This window comes from Acinonyx jubatus, chromosome D4, assembly GCF_027475565.1.
Source record: "Acinonyx jubatus isolate Ajub_Pintada_27869175 chromosome D4, VMU_Ajub_asm_v1.0, whole genome shotgun sequence".
Lineage (NCBI taxonomy): Eukaryota > Metazoa > Chordata > Mammalia > Carnivora > Felidae > Acinonyx > Acinonyx jubatus.
This window is the reverse complement of record NC_069391.1, coordinates 85010508-85032028: the sequence shown is the minus strand read 5'-3', so window position 1 is coordinate 85032028 and position 21521 is coordinate 85010508. Positions and strand designations below refer to the sequence as shown.

The 21521-nt window shown below is 40.0% G+C and overlaps 1 protein-coding gene and 1 long non-coding RNA gene across 12 annotated transcripts in view; both read left to right on the top strand.

Moving 5' to 3' along the window:
* The window catches only part of RFX3 (regulatory factor X3), a 287861-nt gene that overhangs the window by 206459 nt on the left and 59881 nt on the right, over positions 1 to 21521 (top strand). For 10 of the 11 annotated variants that reach the window (XM_027041121.2, XM_027041122.2, XM_027041125.2 and 7 more), the window contains 2 exons: positions 6327 to 6508; positions 9965 to 10084. In XM_027041121.2, the coding sequence (XP_026896922.1) occupies positions 6327 to 6508; positions 9965 to 10084 (302 nt within the window). The remainder of the gene's footprint in view (positions 1 to 6326; positions 6509 to 9964; positions 10085 to 21521) is intronic. The other variant, XM_053205316.1, reaches the window with a different exon arrangement.
* LOC128312251 (uncharacterized) lies at positions 10682 to 19593 on the top strand. Its single transcript, XR_008291306.1, has 3 exons — positions 10682 to 11296; positions 11370 to 17818; positions 17852 to 19593. It is a non-coding gene; the product is annotated as an uncharacterized LOC128312251 (long non-coding RNA).

Genomic DNA, 21521 nt, shown 5'->3' with positions numbered 1-21521 from the left:
AAACAGCACACCTGTATCCTTCAGATAAATACCTAGTAGTGCAGTTGCTGGGTCGTAGGGTAGTTGTATTTTTAATTTTTTGAGGAACCTCCATAATGTTTCCCAGAGTGGCTGCACCAACTTAATGGAAATGTTTCTTAAAAATATGCTGTTCATATTTTAAATGTCAACAAACTATAAGTTTATCCTTTATCCATCACTGTATAGGACATGATATGGAATTCTTTAAAGTGAACATGAATCCAACTTTGTGATGACATTTCCCGACTTACCAGTTTCTACCAAGGACCAGTTTCATGAGGCAAACAATTAGGAGAAGGGATCAATAATTTGTGCCCCATATTTACTAGTTTCTTTTTTTTTCAATTTTTTTAAATGTTTATTTTTGAGAGAGAGACACAGAACATGAGTGGGGGGAGGGGCAGAGAGAGAGGGAGGCACAGAATCCGAAGCATCCTGACTCGGGGCTCAAACTCACAAACTGCGAGATCATGACCTGAGCTGAAGTTAGATGCTTAACCGATTGAGCCACCCAGGTGCCCCTGCTAGTTTCTAAAGAGGCATCTGAATCATGATTTTGGAGCTGAGTGTCTATTCTCATTGTATTTTGGAATATGGAATTGAATGGGTTTCTTATTTTCTCTTTAGACACTTGATGGCTTACGGTAATTCAGAAAATTCTTCTTAGGGTCCAAGCAAATAATCTCCTGTCATTAGAATCCAACTCAATCACTTTGCTTTTAACCTTTCAACACATTAGAAGATGGAGCGGGGTGGAATGGGGTGTTGAATTTTGTGTCTCTTTTTTAGCGTATTCTTAAGAATACTTAGTACTACTGGTCTGTTTTTATCATTATCTTGCTACTATTCTCCAGCTTGAAATGCATGTATAACTTCTCAATTTCATACCCTGTATGGCGTCCCACTTGTAAACTGAGTATGGTTACACCGAGGGCCGTTTTTTTTTCCTATCATTGTCAATATTGACATATATTGTTAGTATTCACATAATGGCAATTATTTCAGTAGTAACACCACGCAGGCAGATAGTAAATATACATTGATAAGTTAAAGTCCCAAGAGAGTGAGGACTTTATACGTTTTGTCCCCTGACGCATCCCTAGTGCCTAGAACAGTGCCTGATACGTGGGAGAAATTTCCTCAATATTTGTCAAATGGACGAACATAAGAAACAATAGAAGGGAGCAGACCTGATCTTACCTTCCGTATTCTAAGTACCTTTGCCAGTCATGTGTGCATTTATTTGGGGACTCCCGCATGCATTGTTTTATTATCACGCATGCCTCGGTCGGTTGGTGTATGAACATTGTTGGTAGAAAGTGGCTTTCTCCCTGCAGGCCACGTGAGTGAAAGAACATATTATCGCTCTACCATTTCCCCAGGGGCAACCTTCAGTGTAAGCGTGGACAACTTTCCCCCCCCCTCCAAATAATTTAACCCCGCAAAAAAATATGAGCCAAGGGTGCTCTCATTTATCTCCTTGTCTTTAGAATGGTGCTTGTGATTTAGCTTCATGGAATTCAGTCTGTTGCTATCATAATTTTTATTTAAATATTTCTGTGTCTTAATATTTTGTATGTGAAGATGCTGTGGGGGTAAATGATGTGTATAGTCTGTCTCATGCACCGGAGTGTCACTGCAGACTCAAGGTTTACTTTATCCTCCTTCGCCTTTGTAATTAATAGAAATTGGCATCTAGTGATTATTTTGTATCCAATGTGAGATATTTTAGATTGTAAATGTGAGTGCAGAAATGTTCTTAAGTTAATTGTTCCCAGTTCCCACATAACGTTCTAGAACACGTACATTTTTTTAAATTCCATTTAGAGTATATAAAAAGCATTAGGCATTTATTTTACATACTTTTTACAACCTAGTAAATCGTTGTTTTATGATTTTTGCCGGGTTTAGCTACTGAAATGTATTCAGCTCAAAGCAAACCCTAGTTTTATACTCACTTCCCTTCAACTCTGCTGTATTGTAGATATAAGTTATGACAGAAATAAGCCCTGTCAAAATGCATATCATCAGTGAACTGAACTTAAAATGAATCCTAATGGATAATAATCCATCTGGGAAAAAATGCCAAATGTTACATTTAGATGTTAATTGGGGAATGCAATATGTATTTTTTTTTACATTTGTCAATCAGTATTTCCCTTTGGGAAAAATAGGAACTGTTCATCTTCCTTACTCTACCCTGATTAATATAGATTAAATGCAAAGGTTGAAAGATGCAATTATCATGCCTTCCACTCTTACGTGAATTTATGTTGGTTCATTAGTAGAATAATCAAGTTTTAAAGATAAAGGTTAAAAGTTCCTGTGGTATTTTATGGGCTTTTAAAACCATAAATGTAAACAAATATCTTACAACGTTTTATAAAGAGTAAAAAAAAATTGTAATAGTTTAGATCTCAACTACTAAATGTTAAGGGTATTGAATTTTAGCGTCCAACAAAACCCAAGCAAACTGTATCTTGTAACAGGCATGAACTTCCCTTGGGCAACACAAGAAGTGTATGCCTTTAGGTTACACTCAACAACCAACTTGCTCGTACGATAAAATTAATCCTTTCTTATACTGTGTTTCAGACTCCAGTATCTGATTTACAGTGCGATCACTGTGTCCAAACTGGAAGGTTAAATCCCGGCATGTAAAACGCACATAGTCCCCTGCTCGATCTCAGAATCTTATCTGGTAGCTGCAGTTTCTACTTCCATCATGAGCTCCTAGGAGCACCACCCTTAGGTGACACGGGGCACTACCCTTAGGTGACACGGTTGTTGACAGGCTTCCTAGCTGGAAGAGTTACGGCCGCAGCAGTAGCCATCTCCCTCCTTCCGGGCTTTTTGCCTCCGTTCGACCTCCTTCTGCTCTTCCAAAGTGATCTCCAGCCTTCTGGCAACTTCCTGCGAATAAGAGGCAGGGAACAAAATGCACCTTTGCTTCCATCAGAGTGGTAGGCGTCAGCACACCCACTCTTAGGGAGGTTTTCACACCCACTAATGATTATTTTATGTGTGTAAGCGTGTGGTGTGTGTAATAACATTCTATACATATAGAAATACATATGCCCACAATATGCATGTGCAGACACGCATACTCACACATATTACAAAGGAACTCAGGTTTTTGAAAAACTGGTTTAGAAATGAAGAATCGGTATGAATGTGAAACTGTCCAAAAAGAACAGTAAGTTTGCAAAGCGGTCTGTCCAGGTTATTTGACTTGCTTAGCTTTTCAGGGGACCATACCGCCAATCCAATAAAAACTTCATCTTCTCTAAATTGTTCTTTTGGGCCTTGAGTAATATTACTTAGGCTTCCGAGTGTTTTAAGCCCACTTTTGCTAGAATTATCTATTTCTGTGGTAAGTTTTCTTTGACAAAGAATTGTCTGATTAACTCTTTTATATATGTAAACATACCTTTGGACCCAAAATATTTTATGTTTAACTTTAATATTTGCACTACTTTTCATTTTTATGAAAGGCACCTTAAGACCATACCCTACACATATTTTATTACTAGATTTGTTTTTTTCAGATTCTTTTATCTATAAGACAGTGGTCTTCATCATGAAACATTAGTAAACTCTCATTTTTTTTCAGATACCTGTCTTTACTTTTAAGTTATGAAATATTGCAAGAAAACTAGTAAATAGTCAAGGCAGTTTACAGAAATTTTCCATTTGTATCTCATTAATTAAACAAATTGTTTTATTTGCTTTGTATCTTTATTCGCTTCCTGTATAGATGTATGTTCTGTTCATTCATAAAGGAGGGAATATTTGATTTTTAGTATTTTTTTGCTACAAAATCATACTGTTTGGCTGTGACAACATGTATTTTTGTATGAGGAAGCACAGATAATATATACAAACATACCTTTGGCATTTTTAACTTTGTTCCATGCTTGTGGATATGGGCGCTTTGTTAACTCATTTGCAAAATACTTGTTTTCCACAAAATATTTAGAGTTTTTATACGTTTCCCTTTCTGAGGATTATTTTTGGTGTTTCCTTTCTATTCCTTCATCTCCAGAAACTGAATTTCTCAAAGAATATTACTTTCTCTGTTTTATATTTCTATATTCTTTATATATTTAGAATACCAGTGGAAGGCCCTAACTAGTACATGCACACAAAGCCAGAGTTAGCACTTTTGGGCAATATGGTTCCCTAGAACTTCTCCGACACTGTTCAAGTGAGGTAACCATGCTTTCAGATTCCCGTCATCTTACTGAGGCACGTGGATGAAATCTATGAGGCAGGTTTGTATGGCCATATTTTGTGCGTCATCACCCTGCTTGTGTTCCTAAGCTACAGAATCTTAAAATTTAAAAAGAAAGGCTAGAGACGTCTTGATCCACCCCTCCCCCCCCCATTGTAGGCAGAATACTACTCTGAGCCATAGTCCCTGGATTTCCCAAGCTTTTTGCCCCTTCCTCTTTTATACCAAATGAATATGTGTAAGTGAACTTTTTCATGTGTCGTTTAGAATACTTAGAAATCATTGCCTCTGGAAAACTTCTTTACTGACAGTCAGGTTACAGATGACTCATCTCTAAAGAATTCTTTTTGACCTTTAATTTTTTGTCATTATGTAAATGAACATTTATTTTGTGTAACCTTTTGAAGAGGGAGGGCTGTATACATTATAGAGGCAACAGGTATGTTTAAATGTACATATTCATTATGCCTAAGTGGTTCGCAGAGAACTTCAAGTCTCCCTGACGGGAACGTGAACTTTATTTTTAAAAGTACTCTGCTCTGTCTTGTAGGCTTGGTGGCCATATTTTCTAAGCCAACATCAGTATGAGTTGAATGACATGATTTTAATTAAACATAAGCATCGTGTAGGAATATTTGAAATTAAAATGATTCTGGACAATTCAGTTGTCATAGTTAAAGGCAGTAATTCTGAAAGTGTTTTTAATACCAGGAGTCTGAAGGTTCAGGTTCTGAGTTTGTTCACAGATCTTAAAATAAGTAAGCAAAATGGAGAAATGTTTTAGTATATTTGAGTGTCCATATTATCTTTTTTGGACTGTGATCATAAATTCCTGAGGACAGGGGTGCGATCACATTCATTTCTGCATCCCTAGGTGCCTACCACATTGCCCGGCTCATAACTGATGCACAGTAAAGAAATTCTTAGGCTTCCATAACTTACGTTTAATTTACATTGCACGTAAAATATCACTTCTTGATCACATCTCTTATATATGGTATGGAAATTTTGTTGAGACAAATACTGTGAAGTATTTTGTTGCTTTGTGGAAACAACAACTGGTCTGCAGGTAATCAGAAAATATGTGTTGGGAACCAGATCGCACTCTGAGACCATGTGACCTTCAGAAAGTCATTTAAATGTTCTTCAACATTTGTTGAAGAAATAAATGAACGAATTAATAACTTAATTTTCCTAATGTTGAAATTTAATAGTATATACCTGGTTTATACTTTCTGAAGTATCTTTGCACTTTCTATACTTTAAAGAAATACACATAGGACAACAGAAGCTTTTCAAATGTAAACTATAACCTGAGAAAATGTTACTTTACCAACTACCATTGTAGCGTATCTTCCAAAATTATGAAACAAAAAACAAGAACACAGCGCTCAGGTAGGAAAACTCAAATGACTGTAATAAATGATTCCTTTTTATTACATATTTTTTAAAAAATCAATGTCTAGTGAGTTTCTTTCCTTCTGGGGAAGAAATGACTGAATTTGTTTTTTTTCCTTTCTGCTTGCAGCATGTCCTACCCAGTAGATAATAGTGTTGTACTGACCTGTGTGAGTAAATTAGATAAGTAAATTAAAATTCTAGGGAAGTGAATAGAAACTTCATACAAAAACTCATACAAGGCACCCTGCTGTTCATAACATACCAACACTGGAGACATATTCTGTGCCAGGCTGCCAGGCTTGGTAATCTGTCTTGTTCTGTAGCAATTACAAATTTTATGTCTGACCGGTTAATGGTACTATTTTAATTCCCCAAGAGGTGTTTGTCTACAAAATGGCAGTCGATACAGGGAAGAAGAGTATTTTTTACGTTAGCTTGACTGTTGGAGGAATGGACATGGTCCGAGGTCATAAACTACATTCAGCTATTTATTTACGTTTCTGAGAGTTTTCAAGGTCTGGTTACGGCAGCCTTTGACTTACAACAGTTTAGCCTCTTACAAGGTTTGATGAGTATCTAAGTATTTCTGTCCATTGTATCTGTAGGGTCTTGTAGACATTCTGGTAAATGATATGGTTTCTCTGTGTTTACCCTGTCTTCTTTACACTAGCTCCAGTGGCTGTTGGACAATTACGAGACCGCAGAAGGAGTGAGCCTTCCTAGAAGCACGCTGTATAACCACTACCTACGACACTGTCAGGAACACAAACTGGACCCAGTCAATGCTGCTTCTTTTGGAAAACTAATAAGGTCAATTTTTATGGGGCTCCGAACCAGGAGATTGGGAACTAGGTTAGTACGAAAAAATAAGATCCTAAACGAATTCCTCTTTTTCACACTAACGCAGTTCAGGACAGTGCGTGAGCAGAAGTGCTTGATTACAGATGACATATAAAGAAAAAATGAGGAAATAGCTCAGTTTATACAGTCTCTTGAGAAAAGGAAAGGTCGTTATTCAGTGAATGCTGCAAAAGGGGATGATGCATTGTCTGACACATCAGCTGACCAAAGCTTTGAGAACTGATTCTCTCACCTCATACAGAAATCAGCAAGCCAAACTGTTAACGTAAGATTTACACACGGTGCCTTAAAAATTAACGTATCTCCCTGTTTTCTCTTTTGAAAAATAATCATACCAGAAGTGATGAGTAAGTGACATAGTAAATGGAAAACTATATTATTTCTTGACTCTTGCAAAATTATACTGAAATGTCTTTATAAATAACTCTTCTATTTGAATAGAGTACGAAATTAAAGCTGAGTTTTTCATTTCATTTTTGGAGATCAACGAAAAATCATTTGTTGAACTTGAAAAGCTGGGGTGTTGGAAGCCCTCGGTGATGACATGGTTCTGTTTAACCTCTTATTAGCCTTCTTTAGAATCTTGGCTACGCAACCATACGTGTATAGAAGCAAAAAGATAGCGTGCTTCCGTAGCATGGAAACCAGTAACGTGAAGAAGATTCTTGGCTTCTCGTTTCCTTCCTTTGGAAAGAGAAAGGAGTGTTTTTCCTAATCAAAATATGATGAAAATAATAGTTGGAACTGTAGAGATTCATTTTTGTGCCTTTCTATAGTTTTTACAAGTTATCATAACATGAATATTTTGAGAAGCTGGGCAGAAGGATATGGATGTTTTTTATTTCCTAAAGCTTATAGAAATCCCTAATAAAAAGTATAAAAATAAAGATACCACACCATATAACGTTGGACGTTCTTCCTTTAATTGGTTTTAAGTCACAGCTTCATAGTATTCTAGTAAAGACTATTTAATAAAGAGACCCTTACTAATTGACTTCATTGTAGGCTTATGCTAAGAAAAAGGGAGTGTCAGTTTTATGTCATTTACAAGGTCTCTAAGTATCCTGAGCGTGAGTTATTCCATTCCGTTGTGTTTCAAGTGACCGTCCAGCTTTCAGATTGCTAGAGGTTCAGCTCTCTCATAAATATGTTTTCTTCTACCTATACTTGAAAAGATAGTATATTTTAAACGGGAGAATATGATTGTCTTTTCAGGCTAAAGGAAGTAAAGCTTTCAGTCCCTTGAAAAAAGCTCTTTGTTTCTCTCCTGTTTCTTTTGCCAGAACCACAAAAATCATTATTTGGGGATCTAACCTCTTATCCGCTAGCGGAAGGCTCAGGCTCAGTAGTTACGCATACCATGCCAATATTTTGAGACTCTGGGCTTTATTCAACATTCTAATAGCGGTATTGTTGTGCTCCTTTTGTTGTCGAAAGGGATTTCAATGGGTCCTATTTTGAGGCTCCATTCAGACCTTGAAACACATCTTTAAAATAGAAAGGACCAAAACTGGGGTTGTTTGGGTTTGTGAATGAGTAGAATCTATACTCCACAAGTACATTTCGCAACATCACAGCTTTTACTTTCTGATGTTCTTTTTTGCCCTCTCACTAAGTAACAATTGTGTCTCCCGTTCCTTTTAAAATTATATGTGGTATTTTCAAAGAGAGATGGAAAGTAAAGCCTTAGAGAAATGAGGAGAAAAGAAATCCGATGGGGAAAGTTTAAACAAATACTGTGTTATGAAGGCAGCAGAACTCTAAGGTAGAAACACTGCGGATGGTGAGGGAGATCCTTTCTACCATGGAAAGTGGTTTAGCACTCATTTACTCCTCCTAACCCAGGGAACAGAAAGAAAATCAGTATAAATCATGAGGCAGAACTGGGCCATTTCTTGAGGTTTTAGAGCTAGGTGAAAACCAAGTTTCTAAACAAAGGCAAATCAAAAGGTGTCTTTTGTTCAAATCCATCTGCAAATTAAGTTTAAGCAAAGAAGACCATGAGACGTGCTGATCTCCACCAACCGGCTCCCCACCAACCCAACAAAAATGCTCGTTTGCAGGAAACAGAGAAGAAACTAGACTCTTCATCTGTTTCCGTCTACAAGGGAGACCCCGTTTTACTCTGTAGCTGTCATTGGCTACATCCCCTGGGGACTGTCGCCTGCTTCCCCTTCTTCTCCCCACTCTACTACTTCCCCTACTCCAGTTTGTAAGGGAGAACACTACTAATTGAGTTTTTGTTTTCGTGTTTTTGCTCTATTTTGCAGTGAATTTTGGAGACAAGATCTATCTCTGCAAGTGGAATGCATTTAGGTTTCCATACTGTTACATACTTTGCCGAAACTATATAGATATTCAGACGCCCTACTTTTTTTTAAAACTAGCAATATTATTTATGTAATAAGATTGTGATGCTTTTGAATATATAGGCTTCATTTAATCTATGTGCTTTAATCTTGGAAGTAAAATTCTGTTCTATTTTTATATAAAATATTTAATCCACACTTTTGCATTTCTTTTTTGTAAATGAAAGAAAAAAATGGAAAAGCAGCTGATGTCTTGCTATATATAGACTTGTGAAAAGCTATTTTCCCTTTGCAAAAATTTACATATTTAAGATGTTATTTTTGCAAGAATTTGCAAATTTCATTCAGAGCAAAACTTTGTCATCTCTAATAACAAACACGGTCTTTCTCATGAAGATGGGGAAATTGTGACAGTTTTTATCCAGGTGGAAATTTGCCATTTTCACAGAGAAACTTCCCCATGTCTGTTGTGACACATCGTATTCAGCCTGCAAACTGATAAGAATTCGTTAAAACAGAGGCTAATAAAATATGTTTCAAAACCAATGGATTAAATGCCTGCCTCCTTTTAGGTTTCAGAATAACGCATGATAGACTTTACCACAACATTCTGTATCAGTCAGGTTACCTCCCCCATCCTGCAGTAATAGACGTCGCAAAGATGTAGACCTAACTTACCCAAGACCACAGAATTAGATTCCTTTTCTTCCTTTTGTGTAACTACTTTATAGTAAATTCCCCTCTAGTGTATAGCCCTTTATCCTCTTAATGGATTTTTCTTGGCCAGGTGTGTTTTCCACCTTTACCCCTTCTAAATGAAATCTAAAACGCAAATTTGAAACTCAAAGTGTAACTTCAATGGAATAAGTGAGCTAGTGTACTGGTATCTAAGTTTATAAGGAGAGAGTTTTCCCAGGGCCCTGCGCTGATCGATTCGAAATCTTATTTTGATTCTTTAGCGGTAGCCACCATAAAAATGGACAGGTATAATCTGGAACAGGCAGATCGTAAGTCTGTGACGCGAATATGCTGCTTTTACCTAATCTTTCCAGATGTGAAGTGAGGTAGACATCCTGTCTGATTGATACTGGTTTAACTGACTTTTTGTGTCTCTAATGTTTGTTGTTCTTTTATGAAGAGGAAACTCCAAGTACCATTACTATGGGATCCGTGTCAAGCCAGATTCCCCTCTTAATCGTCTGCAAGAAGACATGCAGTATATGGCTATGAGACAGCAACCCATGCAACAGAAACAAAGGTAGACTCCGGAATTATCGCTGACCTGTCAAAGCCACATATTTCTTTAGATGTTCAGTCTCCTTTTTCCCCTGAGCAAATAGAGCAGATACCGAAGCGTACGCGAATGTGACTGTGGCCGGCCTGCTTTTTACACATGGACCGTTCTCAGATATGATTTAGTAGGATTGCATTCACCCTGTCGGTTTTCCAAATCTTTCGCGATTCCTTATTTAATTTTGGCCTGTTTGGCCCCTTTTTAAGTTTCACTGTGACCTCCCAAACTATTCGGCCAACGACACCAAACCCAAAACGTAAGGAGTGAACCCAAGCAAACACCACCTGGAGAAACTTGTTTCAGTGTTGGTGAGTTCCTCGCTTGCAGTCTTGCACCTCCCTCAGTCGTTCTTTTTGACATAACACGGGTGCTGGCAAACTGTTTAGGACTTCTTGCATTTTCTTTGAATCCAGCTTTCATAGGTGGAGAATTGTAGATACTAGAGCTGTGAGAGATCTCCAACATTCATGGACGGATGGATGGATGGGTGGATGGATGGATGGATGGATGGACGGACGGATGGGTGGGTGGGTGGATGGATGGGTGGGTGGGATCATAGAGCTTAGAACTGAAAAAAATACCTCTGTCTTGTCTGGCCCCTCAGCCCTGTGACAATCAAAGCCTTCATAGCTCTGTTTTTCACTTCAGTCCCAGAGAGGCTAAATGATTTGCACAAGCTCATAATACTGTTATATAGCCAGGGGCCTTCTAGTCTCATGTGGCTTATATCACAGTTTAGAGTAAATAATAGAAAAATCTCTCCCTTTTTACCAGTATAGCTCAGCCGTAATAGTGGTTATAATTTTTCTTTTAAAAAACTTCTTTAATGAAAAGCGTTCATTTATTTTTGAGAGACCGAGAGAAATAGAGCATGAGCTGTCAGCACAGAGCCCGACATGGGGCTTGAACCCACAAACCGTGAGATCATGACCTAAGCCAAAGTCGGACGCTTAACCGACTGAGCCAACCAGGCGCCTCATAATTTTTCTTTTCAGTTGAACATGCAGAGTTAGGTAGGAGAAAGGAGGGCTGAACACAAGAGAGTCGGATGATCTGCCTCACTTTACTCATTTTATTGATCTGGGATGGTTGGCCAGATCTCCTTCACATCCATACTAGCTTAGTCGGAAGCATTGGCTCCAAGTCACTGCCAGAGAAACAATATATCCTGCGATGGTCCGTCCTTTCTTTAGTCTGCAAGCACTGATTACGTCTCTGCTACCTGCTAGACCCCATGGGCCCAGAGAAGACGCAGTCTCTAACTTTGAGGAATTCAGAAATTAGAAGGAAAGGCACACGATACTTTTTTCTTAAGTAACGCAGTGTGTGACGTGCTGAAGTAAAGCTTTGATCCAGGAACTGTTGAAATACAGAGGAATTTTAAGCAAACCCTGAGAGAGGAGGATTGAGAAGTGTCATAGAGGAAGTGCGGTTTGACAAGGACGCGGGGAAACAGGGGTACAGTCCAGGTTGTCCTTGGTAAGGACTGTGTGATTTGGGGAGGCTGGCATGGCAGGGGCAGAACCGAGAAGAAGATTGGCTCAGCGGGAGAGGAGATTTAAAACATACTTTGGGTCATGGCTTAGGGGACTTGGTTGTATACGAAGCTAGCAAGTTTGTTCTCTGTGTGCGCTTGGAAGCTCTGTACGGCTTTGGAGCAGAACAGTGAAACCTTTAGTTTTTTTTCTGGAGAGATAACTTTTTTATTTTGGGTAAGACATTTAATGGGAGCGGGCTGGAGGTAAAGATGCCTGTTGAATAGTTTAACACCATCATAATTTCTGGTGCGAGTGTCCCAGACTGAAGAGTCAGTTCAAGATTGGCTGCTAAGTCAAGGTTATCTCCAGGTTTTTAGCTTTTTAATTCACGGTTTCTCGACCTTTTTTTTTTTAAATTGCTGATTTCTGGTTTTTGGGGTGTATAGCCCAGGAGATACATTAAAGGGGCTCAGAAAAATACAGTAAAATAAATCACAGAACAGTCCCTTATATGGAGATGGAGTTTGTGTGGATTGTAATAAATTGCTGTTGTACATCGTGCACAGTGGAGCTGATGGGGAGATTGAAACCAAAAAAAGAGAAGTTTGATTCAAAACTAACATATATTCCAACTTAAATGTGAACAACCACTTGATAAGTTGCACTCGAGACAGCGGATTTAACCTGCAAGGAATCCCAGCAAGTTCTCACGGAAGTGGTAGCCTTCGAGGGACATTCTTTGTAAAAAAAAAAAGCCTGGGTTAGGGAAGCAAGTCCTAGAACTCAGAAAGGTCTCCTTCTGAAACGGATTCCAAAGCTCTAAAGGTTAATAAGCCATGAAAACCCTGCCATCTCAGTCTAATTGTAGTTGCTTTTAGAATAAGACATAATGTGGATGTATTGATAAAATTCTCAGTGATATTCATAAACTGTACCAACTTTAGTTTCCTGTGGTGTTCGCTCTCTTGTGACATAAGGATGTTAGAGGAGCAAAGAAACACCGCTGACCCTTGAGCAACTTGGGGGTTGGGGGCACTGACCCCCACCCGGTCCAAAACCTGGGTATGACTTCTGACTCCCGGAAAAACTTAACTGATAGCCTACTATTGACCGGAAGCCGTTACCGATCACGGTCAGTTAATGCATATTTTGTTTGTTATATGTATGATATTGTGTATACTTACAGTAAAGTGGCAGAAAGAAGAAAATGTTATTAAGAAACTCATAAGGAAAATACATTTACAGTACTGAGTTTATCGAAAAAAGTTTGCGTGTACGTGGATCTGCGCATTTCAAATCCGTGTTAAGGGCACACTGTGCCGACATTTCTTTGTTTGTTTTTAATGACACAAGTTGTGGCTTGTGGACGGGGGTCTCTTGTGATGGTGTCGTGCTAACTGATTGCGGTTAGTGTGATCAACCTCAACAGCCCCCTCGTGGGGATCAGCAGGACAGAGGGAGGCTTCTGTTCTCTCTCTGAAAGATTCTACCAACCGGCCGCATTCATAGGCTTTAACTGAAGCCACCTACTCCATTGTGTAGAAGCCACTGAGGCAGTCTTTCTCGCCCCAAGTCTGGATGTAGGGGTTAAGAGTATTTGTTGAAAGACCGTGGAAAAAGAAAGTATTGTGTAGCATTCATTTTGCGGCTTATAAAACTCAAATGATTCTATCGAAGATACTAAATTGTACGTGAGAAGAGCCTGCCATTCTTGTTAAAATTCAAGTGACATGTGAAAGGTTTCAGATATTTTATAGCAGCTCTTGTGTTTGATATTTTAGAATATTCAAATGGTTTAAACGCCTCAAGCGTTAGTACATGCATCGAAAGATGCACATCTTCCGTAGTATAAATTTACATGTCTTCTGTGTTCATAGGGGACGAAAATTCAAGCGTACGCAGTGATCATTTTATCAGCGAGGAGTGAAGTTTTTGTACACTTTTCTCTTAAGGCTGGAATCATAGTAGTTGTAGAAGTACTAATGATTATTGTTCTGTGTAACTTTATAATTTTTAGAACCTCTTTACATATGGTGTCTCATTTGAAGATTTGCTAGGGTAGTAGGGGAAATTTTCACTTGTCTCCAAATCCGATTCCCAGCAACACCACCATATGGAACATAGCCATGAGTCTGGAAATAAATGGAAACAGCTTCTGATTGGAAAAAAAAAACAGATGTCACAGAACCCATAGTTGAGCTTAATTGAAAAGAGGAAGCCATCGTCAAGCCATGTCCCTAAAGGAGCAGATTAGAGCCCCCTTGATTCCGACGCATTCATGAGGTATAACAGCTGGCAAGAGGAAATAGAAGTGACGAGGTGACAAGGGTCTTCTGTTTACTCTTGGGCTATCCAACAGTACAACGTGTGCACATTCAGTGGAGGGCCAAGGAGACCTAGGTAGTCCAGAAGCCCTTCGAGTATCGTCAGTCGAGGGACTAGAATCTAGTCTTAACACAGTGTAATGACTTTGGCATATTGGTGACCTTCTAGGTAATCGAGAAGAGCTGAAGTGTCCTGGTCAAGAAAGCAAGAGAATGTGTACTAGCTTCTTTTAATATCTTCGGTTGAAAATATTTCTTATGAAAATAACTTCTGCACTTAAATGTAATCTTCCGTTTTTCAAGGCCATTTACTCATGGATAATTGGCTTGCCCTCATTCAGATAATAAATAAGTTAGGTTATCATAGAGCCCAAAGATCAGTAATCTTCAGCTGTGCACACCAGGTAAAAATGCTTGCTGCAGTTTATTTTTAATATTTCAGAGACGTACCTAAAGAGCATAAGGTTGGCATACCTATCTTAGTTATGTTTCCAAATCCTCGTAGCAGAAGTGGTGGGACAGAGAGCCCAGTGCTGTTGACCGTGGGCTGGGCGGGGTTTGATCTCAGTTTGATCTGTTCTCAAGCTATTAAAGCGCATTAATCATTCCTCCAGCAAACACGTAGCAACCAGCAGCTGCGTAGAGAATATGTCCATCACCTCCAACAGAGATACCACAGAATCATAGAATGTTCAGCTGGAAGGAAGAGGTTACCCAGTCCAACTCATCCTCTTAATGAGAAAACTGAAGCCCGTACAGGTTAAATGACCTGCCCACAATCATGTAGCAACCAGGGCAGGAACCTAGTCCGCTTGTCCTTATAAGAATGCCTCCTTGGGGAGCCTGGGTGGCTCAGTCGGTTGAGCGTCCGACTTCGGCTCAGGTCACGATCTCGCGGTTTCTGAGTTCGAGCCCCGCGTCGGGCTCTGTGCTGACAGCTCGGAGCCTGGGGCCTGCTTCGGATTCTGTCTCCCTCTCTCTCTGCCCTTCTCCCACTCACGCTCTGCCTCTCTTGCTCCCAAAAATAAATAAATATGAAAAAAATGTTAAAGAAAGAAAAAGAATGCCACCTTTAAAGAGGGAAGATAACCCAAACAGAAACATACACATGTAATAAATTTTTGCATATGAAAGAAAAGGAGGGGGCACCTGGGTGCCTCAGCCAGTTAAGCTCTTGATTTCCGCCCAGGTCATGATCTTGAGATTCGTGAGTTCGAGCCCCCTGTGTGCTGTCAGTACAGAGCCTGCTTGGGATTCTTTTTCTCCCTCTCTCTTTCTCCCCCCGACCTCTAAAAATAAATAAACTTAAAAAAAAAAAAAAAGGAAATACAACACGTTAGTATGTCCATACTAGTGAGGGAATGTGTCACCTCCTGCCTCTTTGAGTGGTCCCTTCACAGGAAGTGGATTCTGTGAAAGAAGGAAACTTTGTGGCACTCGGAGGAGGGGAAACTGAGGCCAGGTGGAAAGATGATAGAGCAAGGCTACTTTTGCTCTGCTGTAGATTAGTGTGAAAGCACGCATGTTCCGAAGCAGTGACAGAGGACAAGAACCCTTGTCATTAGAAGACCTTCCTTAGTCTGGACGTCACAGACTAGTGGAAAGAACTCCATATTTAAAATTGGGAAATGAGAGTCAGAGTTCAGGCTGCTTTGGCATTTCTGCAGTGTGTGTAACTGAACTTCACCGAACCTTGGTTTCTCCATCTGCAAAATAAAAATATAAAGAGTAGACCACCTCACAGATTGTTTTGAAGTTCAGGTGGAAAAAAGTATATAAATGTTTTTTTTTTAATAGCTGGAAATATTCAAGAATTAGGTAATCTATTATTCTGTACTATTATACTATGTGTACCAGAGAAAAATATTTCTTTAAGAATAAGGCTGTTTCAGAGGAGAATGAACCCAAGCAGTTGGGCAACTTTGGGTTCCATTTCTTTCTTTCCATTCTTTCCCATTCTTCCATCCCTCCCTCCCTCCCTCCCTTCCTTCCTTCCTTCCTTCCTTCCTTTTTCTTCCCCAGTGGTTTTCAGCTTTGATTGATGTTAATAGTGTATTATCCCTTTCCTAGAACGTGAACCCCCCGGGGTCATTACAGAGCTTAGCATCTAGACCTGGCAGGTTGGTCTGAGAGAGCAAAAGGTAGCAGGAATCTTTAGTGGGAAGTTGATCAGGTGCTCTGCCTTTGGCTTTTGGAAACATAAGGAATCTCGGGCACTGAAATATTTAATGTTCACTAGGCCACTGCTGTATGTAGTCCCTGATGTCAAGACGGTTTCCCCTGACGATAAAAGAATCACAGATAATCACAGTTCAGTAATTATTAACTATGGTAATTCGTGTAAAGTTTGTTAAGGGTAACAGCTACCACTCCCCCTTCTGACAGACATTTATTGCCCATTTAAAATGTCCTTCAGTAAGCTCTTTCTATGCAAGATCTCATTTGGCAATTACGTGGGCTATTTACCGATAAGGAAATCGAGACCCATTTAGTTTTGCCGTATGCAGGAAGGTCACTGATGTGTTGCTTCTTAGAGCCTCGGGTTGTTCTCTCCTGTGGTTGTTGCCATCTTGGCGTCAGGTGGCGTCGCGTTGTTATTTTCCAAATACAGGAGGAAGGGGGACATCCCTCTAGAATGGGTGTAACGGAAAGGGCCACTGGGAGGACCCACTGGAGAAACTTGTGAGATGAGAATAGCGTCTGCCTCTTTCAACATTATAGCCTCAGCACCTAAAGAGGGCCCTTGGCTCATTTGTCCGCGCTCTGTACGTACTTGTCAAGTGAACGAATGATCCGGGCTTTCATTTTAGCCAACAGCTTCAACCTCGTCCTTTCCGCATGAACCCCGCTGCAATTAAGACAACTACCCCCATCTGAATGTAATTGTCCCCTCCTCTCCTTGCCCCACGGTAGATGTAGAGCTAATGAAGAGACAGGTACTTCCCGAGCCGCCCACAAGAATGGAAGAGACGGAGCCACTGTCATTAACCAGCAGGGTTGATGTTCGAAGTCGTGGAGACACAGACGTGCTGAGTGGGACATCAGGGAGTCGGTATTCTCAAAGAAAGGCGTTCTCAGCCCTCCCGGTTTTCCTCTGACCTGTTCACGTTTTATACCATTCCAGGCCTCGAGCCACCTAAAGATTTTCTGAGGTGCTTGTTCTAAAGAGAATCTCAAGATTCCGATAGACAACTTGAGCCTCTGTCCCTGATTCTGAGCTCAGCATTTCAATTTGTTCCTGCATATCAGATGACTGTGTCCTTCCTAGAATGGTGAAGGCTCTCTTGGCCCGTGCAGTTGAGAGTTTGCATTTTTCCTGTGCGTTTTTCACCTGCTTCAGAGGGACTTTTCCAAATGTTGCACTCAGTCCACTGAAAATCCCGGTACTGCTAAATATAAGAGAGTCAATATAATAAATATAGGCCACTCTTTGCCTTTCACTGGATTCCTTCTTGTCTGCACATGTGAGATAATTGACAGAATTAGATATTATTTTACAGTAGAGTTCCAGCTGTCCAAGTTCTAAATCACAGGTATGACTAACCCCATGGGGGAAGATTCCTAACAATTTACCGTGTTTTCCATGTTAGCGACAGGTTTCGTGCACACGCTCCGCTATTAAAGCATTAGACTTTCTTTGATTTCTTAATCATTAACAACTTTAGCTTTGATTGCCCATGGAGCTGCAAGCTGTTAAAATTATCATTTGCCTCTTACTAATTTTGAAACCAAGAGCTGTTTCTTCGTTTGATGTAGCACAGGTCTTTCTCAGAGCACATATACTCAGGAGCACTAAGAATCTCCTGGAAGAAAATATAATCTAAAGCTATTGGATTTCTAAAATAGATGGGATAGAGACAATACTCTTTTTAAAAAAAAATTTTTTTAAGTTTATTGTTGCAGAGAGAGAGAGAGACAGAGAGAGAAAGACAGAGAGAGAGAGAGAGAGAGAGAGAGAGAGAGAGAGAGAGACAGCATGCACATGAGTGGGGGAGAGGCAGAGAGAGAGGGAGACACAGAATCCAAAACAGGCTTCAGGCTCTGAGCTGTCAGCACAGAGCCCGACGCGGGGCTCGAACTCACAGACCGCGAGATCATGACCTGAGCCAAAGTCGGACGCTCAACCAACTGAGCCATCCGGCCGCCCCGAGAAAATACTCTTAAATACTAAAAAGTGCAGCTTTTTAAAAGATTCAACAAAGAATTTATTTTTTTTCAGGAGAAAAGTGTCTCTGGGTTTTTACGGTTTAGTGTGTGAATAGTGGATATTTTATGAAGAAGCTAAGGAGGCAGGAAATTTGAAAGCTGTGTTTCAACGCTAAAAGGTCAGTTGAAATTCACCCAGGGTTAACATAGTGTTGGGTTATCATGAAAGCCAGCAGAATGTAAAAAACCTCCTGGAAAGATTTTGTTTGTACATAGCCTTTTCAAAACCACGCCCCTAAAGTCTTTAACCCATAGTGAATGCTCAATAAATAATTGTTAAATTGATTTGATACATGTTAAGACCAATTGGTAGTATGATCAAATGAAATATGTGACCTTGAGCATTCATTCATTCATTCATTTATTATCCACTCACTGGTAGTTATGTCCCAAACGTTGTTTATTGGGAACAAATTGAAAATTGGTGACTCAGTGTACAAAAAATGGCTTTTCTCTGACGTTATGGGTATACGTGGACAGCCCTGGGCTGAAGGAATTTATATCGGGCCAAGAGGCTCCTGCCGACTAGTTCTGTGCAGGCTACTCAAGACATATCTGGGAGGCAGGTTAACATGGCCAATTCCTAAGCCCCATTTTTAAAAATTTTGCTGGCTAGACCTAGGGTGAGCCTAGCTCTTGAATTTTTTGGAAAGCTACCCGGATACGGATACACGTTTAGGTTTCAAAACCCAATGTAAGATCATATCATCTATGACTGTTTCTTCCGGGAAGAATCAGTTACCACAGATAGTTATTCAGCCTGTTTGTAATGGGACTATTTTTGACTTCCTGTTGGAGTGGTGGAGACTCAACTCTGAGGTGATGGTAGCGATAAGATGTTCTCCTTCGATCATCAGGAAGATCAACATGTAGCTTTCCTCCGACCAGTGTTTGTAATTTCTGGGGGTTCTTTCTACATGCCAGTCCCGTGCAGGGCAGTGCCCTGGGCATAAGCCCCTACGTGACTTATTACTTAAAACGAAGCACGCAAATCAGCATTACCTTGGAGCTCTCTCATACTTCGAGGCTCCCGAGGATACTGCTCTTGTCTGTGAGCCATATCAGTGCCATTTATGGCACCCACCACTCCCAGACTCACCCCCCAACCCTTCTCTGAGGAGATACAACCTCAGGTTCTGGCTTCCAGTGGTCCCGTTGACAAGGCAACCAGAGTGTATCCATTCAAACCACCGTTCACCTTGCTATTCTTACGGTTAGAATAAATCCCCTTTTCTTTTTTTTTTTTTTCCTTACCTATCCTATATGAGATTTGTTGTTAAGTACTGACCTGCACGGTCTCTTCAGAATTCACCAACTTCCTTCCTTTTTATCTACAGCCTACTCTTGATGTGTTTTCCATCTCCTGTGTAATAGAGCGTACCTCTAATCAGCCCCTCCCACTCAATATCATTATTAGGAAGCATAATCGTGCGTTAGTTATAATGTACTCTGATTTTGGATGCTTATTTAAAATACCATACGTGTTCCTTCCCCTTACGAACTTCCTCTGTGTTCGTCTTTCTGAGGAAGCAGATCATTCTGCCTGCGGGCTTCAGGTTTGACAAGTACTGTGTGCAAGTAGATGGCGACACAGCATCGTCTGTCCTCTGAAAACTTTCGGTCCCACAGGAATATACATCATTTCTTTCTTTTTTCTTTTAATGTTTATTTTTGTGAGAGAGAGCACGAGCGAGCGTGAGCAGGGGAAGGGCAGGGAGAGAGAGGGAGACAGAGGATCTAAAGCGGACTCTGCACTGACGGCAGAGAGCCCGACGCGGGGCTCGAACTCACAAACCGTGAGATCATGACCTGAGCCGAAGTCAGACGCTTCACCGGCTGAGCCACCCAGGCGCCCCAACATCATTTCCTTTTATACTTATCCTTGACATTTGTGCCTACACAACACCCGTGGTGTACTAGGTGCTGTGCAGGACAAAGGAAGCTTGATAAAAGTGTAGCCAGGCAAACTCTCCTAATTACTCTCCAATCCTCTGTTAAGTTTAATGTAGTTGAAATTGATAGGAAATACTTGCATTTTCTCTTCTGCAGGGGAAATCATTCAGATCCTTTTAACCTCTTGTCTGTTAACTCCCTGCATCCCAAACTCCATTAACTTAAAGGAAGAAACACGGTTAAACGGTTTTTGCCTCTCGTATTAGTGGTATAAAATTTCGTAGCACTAAAAGCGGGGGCTAAAATCAAGGGAAACCTGGAATGGATTAAAGAGGATGAGAAACTTCCCTAAGGATAAAATCATTCACATCTTCCAGAACAGAATGGTTGGCAACTGCTTTCCCACACAAGTACTCAAAGTACTTGCCTCACAAAGTCTTTTTTTTTTTTTTTTTTTGCCTCTCCACGATAATTTTTTAAGGAGGAAAAAAAATCAAAACATTCCATTTTTTTCATAAGTGACACTTCTAACACATTTTCCCCAACGCAAAAGTACTTTTGAGTTCTTTTTTTTTCTCCCGGTAAATAAAAGGATCGGTTTGAGTTGTTTGATGTCCTTACAGAATAACAATCCACATTTTGGTGGCACAGGGCCAACACGGATGAAGTCAGTTGTCCTCTTTTCCTAACCTGTTCGTCTTCTGACTTTGTTTGCTTTTCGTAGTTCTCTGTGAGAGACTGTCGCCTAAGAAATGAACGCAAATGTCATTAGGAGGGATTACAGTTTGTTTCTGGGAAGGTTTATTTATCTAAGTGCTCATTAATAACATTCAAGATGGAATCATTTCCTAACACTGCCCGACCCTTAGTTTGTGCGATGTCTGTTCATTTCATATCTGTCACCCAGTGCCAGTGCCTATGCGCATTATCTTGCTCATGTACCGGGGACATTGTTATTCACAGTAATTCCGTACCATTGGTGCAGTTGACTTGTAAGAGTGAAGTGTCTGGGTGGAGAGAACATTAGGTGGTTTTGTTTAGAAATATAATCAGAAATGGGGAAAAATGGGAGGAGAAACATAAAGTGAATGTTATCTCTAGGTAATAAGCTTATTGTCAATTTTCATTTTTTGGCTTAGGGTTATCTGTTTTTCTGAATTTCTAAATGAAGGAAAACAATTGAAATCTTAGAAAAAGAAGAAATTACAGTTGCCGCTTCTTTTCTTATTTTGTATTTGCCCATCTTAAGAGACTCACCCGGGCTGATTTTCATGTGTGCTGTTTCTCTCCTGAGGAGTTTTTCCTTCTCTCCTGTGCAGGAGCCTGTTTGCTGTGTCTTAGCAAGAGAGTTCATGAGTTTGTATAAAAGTAGGACCTGAACATAAATGCGTAACTGTAGCAGACTTTGATGCTTTTTATTTATTTATTTTAATTTGCTAACCTACTTTGTAGATGGAACCTTGCATTTATTTTGCTACAAGCTGATGCTTACAGTCTTTG